Source organism: Oncorhynchus keta, unplaced genomic scaffold, assembly GCF_023373465.1.
Source record: "Oncorhynchus keta strain PuntledgeMale-10-30-2019 unplaced genomic scaffold, Oket_V2 Un_contig_6335_pilon_pilon, whole genome shotgun sequence".
Taxonomy (NCBI): domain Eukaryota; kingdom Metazoa; phylum Chordata; class Actinopteri; order Salmoniformes; family Salmonidae; genus Oncorhynchus; species Oncorhynchus keta.
In genome coordinates, this window is record NW_026288803.1 from 1 (window position 1) to 8970 (window position 8970).

Below are 8970 nucleotides of genomic sequence, written 5' to 3' on the forward strand. Positions count from 1 at the left end.
TCTATATTTAATCTATATGTAGTCTAATGTAATCTCTATGTAGTCTATATGTAGTCTGTATGTAGTCTATATGTAGTCTATATGTAGTCTAATGTAGTCTAATGTAGTCTAATGTAGTCTAATGTAGTCTAATGTCGTCTAATGTCGTCTAATGTCGTCTAATGTCGTCTAATGTCGTCTTATGTAGCCTGTATGTAGTCTGTATGTAATCTATATGTAGTCTAATGTAATCTCTATGTAATCTCTATGTAGTCTATATGTAATCTGTATGTAGTCTATATGTAATCTGTATGTAGTCTATATGTAGTCTGTATGTAATCTCTATGTAGTCTATATGTAGTCTGTATGTAATCTCTATGTAGTCTATATGTAGTCTGTATGTAGTCTACATTAGACTACATTAGTCTGTATGTAGTCTGTATGTAGTCTGTATGTAGTCTAATGTAATCTATATGTAGTCTGTATGTAATCTATATGTAGTCTGTATGTAATCTATATGTAATCTCTATGTAGTCTATATGTAGTCTGTATGTAATCTCTATGTAGTCTATATGTAGTCTGTATGTAGTCTACATTAGACTACATTAGTCTGTATGTAGTCTGTATGTAGTCTGTATGTAGTCTGTATGTAGTCTGTATGTAGTCTAATGTAATCTCTATGTAGTCTATATGTAATCTGTATGTAGTCTGTATGTAGTCTGTATGTAATCTGTATGTAGTCTATATGTAGTCTGTATGTAGTCTGTATGTAGTCTGTATGTAGTCTGTATGTAGTCTAATGTAATCTCTATGTAATCTATATGTAGCCTGTATGTAATCTCTATGTAGTCTATATGTAGTCTGTATGTAATCTCTATGTAGTCTATATGTAGTCTGTATGTAGTCTAATGTAATCTCTATGTAATCTATATGTAGTCTGTATGTAATCTCTATGTAGTCTATATGTAGTCTGTATGTAGTCTAATGTAATCTTTATGTAATCTATATGTAGTCTGTATGTAATCTCTATGTAGTCTATATGTAGTCTGTATGTAATCTCTATGTAGTCTATATGTAGTCTGTATGTAGTCTAATGTAATCTCTATGTAATCTATATGTAGTCTGTATGTAGTCTGTATGTAATCTCTATGTAGTCTATATGTAGTCTGTATGTAGTCTGTATGTAGTCTGTATGTAGTCTATATGTAGTCTATATTACTTATATATTGGAAATCTTCCTCCTCAGACTCAGATGGAGAGTCATATTATATGTCTGTGGATGAGGAGCACCAACCCTCCGTCATAGAGGAACTGACTGACGTACACTTCAAGTTTGAAGTCAAAGCGGTACGAAGTGTTTTAAAAAAAATATATATAATACTCGATAATGTTCAAATAACCCCATAATCAAAGCAATACATTTTTCTATCGATGACCCCAGTGGGAGTCGAACGCACAACTCTGGTGTTGCTATGCTCTACTAACCGAGCTACACAGGACCACTGTCTAAAGCACTATGCTACACAGGACCACTGTCTATAGCGCTATGCTACACAGGACCACTGTCTGTCTAAAGCGCTATGCTACACAGGACCTCTGTCTAAAGCGCTATGCTACACAGGACCACTGTCTGTCTAAAGCGCTATGCTACACAGGACCACTGTCTATAGCGCTATGCTACACAGGACCTCTTTCTAAAGCGCTATGCTACACAGGACCACTGTCTAAAGCGCTATGCTACACAGGACCTCTTTCTAAAGCGCTATGCTATACAGGACCACTGTCTAAAGCACTATGCTACACAGGACCACTGTCTAAAGCGCTATGCTACACAGGACCACTGTCTAAAGCGCTATGCTACACAGGACCACTGTCTATAGCGCTATGCTACACAGGACCACTGTCTATAGCGCTATGCTACACAGGACCACTGTCTGTAGCGCTATGCTACACAGGACCACTGTCTAAAGCGCTATGCTACACAGGACCACTGTCTAAAGCACTATGCTACACAGGACCACTGTCTAAAGCAGTATGCTACACAGGACCACTGTCTATAGCGCTATGCTACACAGGACCACTGTCTAAAGCGCTATGCTACACAGGACCACTGTCTAAAGCGCTATGCTACACAGGACCACTGTCTGTCTAAAGCGCTATGCTACACAGGACCACTGTCTAAAGTGCTATGCTACACAGGACCACTGTCTAAAGCGCTATGCTACACAGGACCACTGTCTAAAGCGCTATGCTACACAGGACCACTGTCTAAAGCGCTATGCTCTACCAACCGAGCTACACAGGACCACTGTCTAAAGCGCTATGCTACACAGGACCACTGTCTAAAGCGCTATGCTACACAGGACCACTGTCTAAAGGGCTATGCTACACAGGACCACTGTCTAAAGCGCTATGCTACACAGGACTACTGTCTAAAGCGCTATGCTACACAGGACTACTGTCTAAAGCGCTATGCTACACAGGACCACTGTCTAAAGCGCTATGCTACACAGGACTACTGTCTAAAGCGCTATGCTACACAGGACCACACACAGGACCACTGTCTAAAGCACTATGCTACACAGGACTACTGTCTAAAGCTCTATGCTACACAGGACCACTGTCTAAAGCGCTATGCTACACAGGACCACTGTCTAAAGCACTATGCTACACAGGACCACTGTCTAAAGCGCTATGCTACACAGGACCACTGTCTAAAGCGCTATGCTACACAGGACCACTGTCTAAAGCGCTATGCTACACAGGACCACTGTCTAAAGCGCTATGCTACACAGGACCACTGTCTATAGCGCTATGCTACACAGGACCACTGTCTAAAGCACTATGCTACACAGGACCACAGATCCACTGTCTAAAGCGCTATGCTCTACCAACCCAGCTACACAGGACCACAGATTCACTGTCTAAAGCGCTATGCTATACAGGACCACTGTCTAAAGCACTATGCTACACAGGACCACTGTCTAAAGCGCTATGCTACACAGGACCACTGTCTAAAGCGCTATGCTACACAGGACCACTGTCTATAGCGCTATGCTACACAGGACCACTGTCTAAAGCACTATGCTACACAGGACCACAGATCCACTGTCTAAAGCGCTATGTTCTACCAACCCAGCTACACAGGACCACAGATTCACTGTCTAAAGCGCTATGCTATACAGGACCACTGTCTAAAGCACTATGCTACACAGGACCACTGTCTAAAGCGCTATGCTACACAGGACCACTGTCTAAAGCGCTATGCTACACAGGACCACTGTCTAAAGCGCTATGCTACACAGGACCACTGTCTAAAGCGCTATGCTACACAGGACCACTGTCTATAGCGCTATGCTACACAGGACCACTGTCTAAAGCACTATGCTACACAGGACCACAGATACACTGTCTAAAGCGCTATGCTCTACCAACCCAGCTACACAGGACCACAGATCCACTGTCTAAAGCGCTATGCTATACAGGACCACTGTCTAAAGCACTATGCTACACAGGACCACAGATTCACTGTCTAAAGCGCTATGCTACACAGGACCACTGTCTAAAGCGTTACCATGTTATCGAGGTGTGTTTTTGCTGACGTTCTCCAGGTGCTGTTGGAGTTGACGCGTCAGGCTGACCAGGAGAACACGCTGTTAGCCCTCAGTGTGTCTCAGCTGGGAGCAGAGGGCAAGATGAGAACCTATGACCTCACCATCACCTCCTACCTCCGTAAAGTAGGCCTGGACTACTGTGAGATACGAGGTACCAGTAACTCGAACTAACTAACCCCTGACCTATGACCTCACCCTCACCTCTGTAAAGTAGGCCTGGACTACTGTGAGATACGAGGTACCAGTAACCCTAACTAACCCTGACCTATGACCTCACCATCACCTCCTACCTCTGTAAAGTAGGCCTGGACTACTGTGAGATACGAGGTACCAGTAACCCTAACTAACCAACCCTAACCCCTAACCTATGACCTCACCATCACCTCCTACCTCCGTAAAGTAGGCCTGGACTACTGTGAGATACGAGGTACCTGTAACCCTAACTAACTAACCCTATCCCCTGACCTATGACCTCACCATCACCTCCTACCTCCGTAAAGTAGGCCTGGACTACTGTGAGATACGAGGTACCAGTAACTCGAACTAACTAACCCCTGACCTATGACCTCACCCTCACCTCTGTAAAGTAGGCCTGCACTACTGTGAGATCAGAGGTACAGTAGGACCACGGTAGAGACTGTATCTGGGATTAAGTCCTCCACAGAAATGGTAGTAGCAGCCCATGTAGGATGTAGACTGAGCCGTGGGATGTCTATAAACAGGAAATCGCTATTATTTATGTACATGTCAACGTCCAACTGATTCTAACCCCTCTATAACAGGGATGGGCATCTTCAGACATGATTAGTAATGAATGATGTTCATTTCCAGACTCCAACAACCAGCCTCTGCACCTGATCAGCTCCTCAGACAAACACGGCTCAGACCTGCTCAAAGTGGAGTACACCAAAGTAAGTGGACTTTTACTCACTGGGGTCCTTTTGTCCATTCACTCCTTCTGTTGGTCTCAAATCGATATCTCCTCTCTCTCTCTCGCACTCTCTCTCTCTCTCGCACTCTCTCTCTCGTTCTCTCTCTTTCTCTCTCTCTCTCTCTCTCTCTCGCACTCTCTCTCGCTCTCTCTCTCTCTCTCGCACTCTCTCTCTTCGCCTCTTCTCGCATTTCATTTCACTTTCTCTCATTTCTCTCTCTCTTTCTCTCTCTCTCTCTACTCTCTCTCGCTCTCTCTCTCTCTCGCACTCTCTCTCTCTCTCTCTCTCTCTCTCTCTCTCTCTCTCTCTCTCTCTCTCTCTCTCTCTCTCTCGCACTCTCTCTCTCTCTCCTCTCTCTCTCTCTACTCACTCTCATCTCTCTCTCTCTCTCTCTCTCTCTCTCTCACTCTCTCTCTCTCTCTCTCTCTCTCTCTCTCTCGCACTCTCTCTCTCGCACTCTCTCTCTCTCGCTCTCTCTCTCTCGCAAGACTCTCTCTCTCTCGCACTCTCTCTCTCGCACTCTCTCTCTCTCGCTCTCTCTCTCGCACTCTCTCTCTCGCACTCTCTCTCTCTATTGCATTTTGCCCAAGTTCACAAGCACTATATCTTATTTTATTTTAAATCCCAATATTTGTATCGTTGGTCTCTTTCTATGGAAATCTTATATGAGCTAAGCGGTCGTTTTCCAGAGCAGGAAGTGTTTGTGGGAATTAACGACATCCTATCCCTTCCTACAGGCTGATATCAACGGGCCTAATTTCCAGACAACGTTTGACAACACTGAGCAAAACCTGAAGGTATGTGATATGAATTGGTAGTGGTTTTTTCTTCTTCTCTTTTTTTCTGAGTAACCTAGGTAACCGCTGATTTCTTATTGCGACGGTATTTTGTCCCCCAACACATCTCCTCGTCACCACGTTTTGTTTTGCTCCACAGTATTTGTATAGAGCCAGTTCTATGTTAACCACAGTATAGAGCCAGTTCTAGTTCTATGTTAACCACAGTATTTCTATAGAGCTAGTTCTATGTTAACCACAGTATTTCTATAGAGCCAGTTCTATGTTAACCACAATATTTGTATAGAGCCAGTTCTATGTTAACCACAGTATTTGTATAGAGCCAGTTCTATGTTAACCACAGTATTTGTATAGAGCCAGTTCTATGTTAACCACAGTATTTGTATAGAGCCAGTTCTATGTTAACCACAGTATTTGTATAGAGCCAGTTCTATGTTAACCACAGTATTTGTATAGAGCCAGTTCTATGTTAACCACTTCCTCAACGACTCTTTATGGTGCTTTCCAAGAGCAGGAAGCTGCCCTCTCATTGGTTACCCAGCTATAGATCTACAGAGGATGGAGTGAGAGCAGGGTCCTTTCCAGGAAGCTGCCCTCTCGTTGGTTACCCAGCTATACATCTATAGAGGATGGAGTGAGAGCATTTAGAGTGAGAGCAGGGTCCTTAGTCTCAGTTCTAATGAGTCCTCCTAGAATTCAGTCCTTAGTCTCAGTTCTAATGAGTCCTCCTAGAATTCAGTCCTTAGTCTCAGTTCTACTCAGTCCTCCTAGAATTCAGTCCTTAGTCTCAGTTCTAATCAGTCCTCCTAGAATTCAGTCCTTAGTCTCAGTTCTAATCAGTCCTCCTAGAATTCAGTCCTTCGTCTCAGTTCTACTCAGTCCTCCTAGAATTCAGTCCTTAGTCTCAGTTCTACTCAGTCCTCCTAGAATTCAGTCCTTAGTCTCAGTTCTAATCAGTCCTCCTAGAATTCAGTCCTTAGTCTCAGTTCTACTCAGTCCTCCTAGAATTCAGTCCTTAGTCTCAGTTCGACTCAGTCCTCCTAGAATTCAGTCCTTAGTCTCAGTTCTAATCAGCCCTCCTAGAATTCAGTCCTTAGAATCAGTTCTACTCAGTCCTCCTAGAATTCAGTCCTTAGTCTCAGTTCTACTCAGTCCTCCTAGAATTCAGTCCTTAGTCTCAGTTCTAATCAGTCCTCCTAGGATTCAGTCCGTAGTCTCAGTTCTAATCAGTCCTCCTAGGATTCAGTCCTTAGTCTCAGTTCTAATCAGTCCTCCTAGAATTCAGTCCTTCGTCTCAGTTCTACTCAGTCCTCCTAGAATTCAGTCCTTCGTCTCAGTTCTACTCAGTCCTCCTAGAATTCAGTCCTTAGTCTCAGTTCTAATCAGTCCTCCTAGAATTCAGTCCTTAGTCTCAGTTCTAATCAGTCCTCCTAGAATTCAGTCCTTAGTCTCAGTTCTAATCAGTCCTCCTAGAATTCAGTCCTTAGTCTCAGTTCTAATCAGTCCTCCTAGAATTCAGTCCTTAGTCTCAATTATAATCAGTCCTCCTAGGATTCAGTCCTTAGTCTCAGTTCTAATCAGTCCTCCTAGAATTCAGTCCTTCGTCTCAGTTCTAATCAGTCCTCCTAGAATTCAGTCCTTAGTCTCAGTTCTAATCAGTCCTCCTAGAATTCAGTCCTTAGTCTCAGTTCTAATCAGTCCTCCTAGAATTCAGTCCTTAGTCTCAGTTCTAATCAGTCCTCCTAGAATTCAGTCCTTAGTCTCAATTCTAATCAGTCCTCCTAGGATTCAGTCCTTAGTCTCAGTTCTAATCAGTCCTCCTAGAATTCAGTCCTTCGTCTCAGTTCTACTCAGTCCTCCTAGAATTCAGTCCTTAGTCTCAGTTCTAATCAGTCCTCCTAGAATTCGGTCCTTCGTCTCAGTTCTAATCAGTCCTCCTAGGATTCAGTCCTTAGTCTCAGTTCTAATCAGTCCTCCTAGAATTCAGTCCTTGGCGTGTCAAATTGCCGCAGAGGGAATTACACAGTTGGGTTGAAGTTGTTTAAGCTCTGCCTTAAAAAACAAAAATAGAGGTTTTTGAATCAATACTAGTCTTTGTGTTGGCACACGTCTGGTTTTCACTCAGCTATTTCAGAACCAACGTGAGAAAAACAGAAATCCATAATAATCTTAATGACATAGGTTAATCACTTTCCAGTCCTGTTTTACAGCTCCGTTTTAGTGTGGTGGCTGAGAAGGTTACTGGTGTTTTGTTGAGGGCTGAGAAAAGGTTATAGGTGTTTGTCAGAGACCTTAGTCATGCAGCCTTTGCCTTGGACACACACACACACACACACACTCTCTCACATACATACATACATACATACACTCTCTCACATACATACACTCTCTCTCCCGCTCTCTCTCATGGCCTCACACACTGTGCAGTGATCCCTGAATAGACTTGATGATCTTGTTGCCAGGTTGATATCAAGTCATTATGGTATGGATGTTGGATGAAAGGCCACAGGTTTGCTGGATAAAATATATATAGGATATAATTTTCTGAAAAAAACCTATCTTCCTTTGAAAAAATATTAATACACGTCTCACATGATAGGCTCATGTTAATAAACAGTTAAAGGAGAGTCATTGTAGTATTAGGATTGTGGGATCAGCCGTATGTCCCCAGTAGGATCCTAGTAGTAGTTAGACCCTAGAGTAGGATCTAGTAGTAGTTAGACCTAGAGTAGGATCTAGTAGTAGTTGGGCTACGGTAGTTCTAGTAGGATCTAGTAGTAGTTAGACCTAGAGTAGGATCTAGTAGTAGTTAGACCCTAGTAGGATCCTAGTAGTAGTTAACTCGGTAGTTCTAGTAGGATCTAGTAGTAGTAGTTAGACCTAGAGTAGGATCTAGTAGTAGTTAGACCTAGAGTAGGATCTAGTAGTAGTTAGACCTAGAGTAGGATCTAGTAGTAGTTAGACCTAGAGTAGGATCCTAGTAGTAGTTAGACCTAGAGTAGGATCCTAGTAGTAGTAAGACCTAGAGTAGGATCCTAGTAGTAGTTAGACTCGGTAGTTCTAGTAGGATCTAGTAGTAGTTAGACCTAGAGTAGGATCTAGTAGTAGTTAGACCCTAGAGTAGGATCTAGTAGTAGTTAGACTAGGTAGTTCTAGTAGGATCCTGGTAGTAGTTAGACCCTAGAGTAGGATCTGCAGTAGTAGTTAGACCCTAGGTAGGATCTAGTAGTAGTTAGACCCTAGAGTAGGATCTAGTAGTAGTTAGACCTAGTAGGATCCCCCTAGTAGTAGTTAGACCCTAGGTAGGATCCTAGTAGTAGTTAGACCTAGGTAGGATCCTAGTAGTAGTTAGGCTCGGTAGTTGTAGTAGGATCCTAGTAGTAGTTGGGCTCGGTGGGTTGTAGTAGGATCATAGTAGTAGTTAGGCTGTATTGATGTAGTTCTAGTGGGTAGTTGTAGTAGGATCATAGTAGTATTGATTAGACTGATGTAGTTCTAGTGGGATCTAGTAGTAGGTATCTGTATTGATGTAGTTCTAGTGGGATCTAGTAGTAGGTATCTGTATTGATGTAGTTCTAGTGGGATCCTAGTAGTAGGTATCTGTAGTGATGATGTAGTTCTAGTAGGTATCTCTATTGATGTAGGATC

At 43.0% G+C, this 8970-nt stretch overlaps 1 protein-coding gene across 1 annotated transcript; it reads left to right on the forward strand.

Moving 5' to 3' along the window:
- Positions 1–1226: 1226 nt before the first annotated feature.
- On the forward strand, positions 1227–5343 carry LOC127925832 (intermembrane lipid transfer protein VPS13C-like). The gene is made up of 4 exons (XM_052511148.1): positions 1227–1326; positions 3591–3744; positions 4425–4504; positions 5263–5343. The coding sequence occupies exons 1-4, from the start codon at positions 1249–1251 to the stop codon at positions 5341–5343; spliced, it is 393 nt and encodes a 130-aa protein (XP_052367108.1). The 5' UTR covers positions 1227–1248.
- The last annotated feature ends 3627 nt before the right edge of the window (positions 5344–8970 follow it).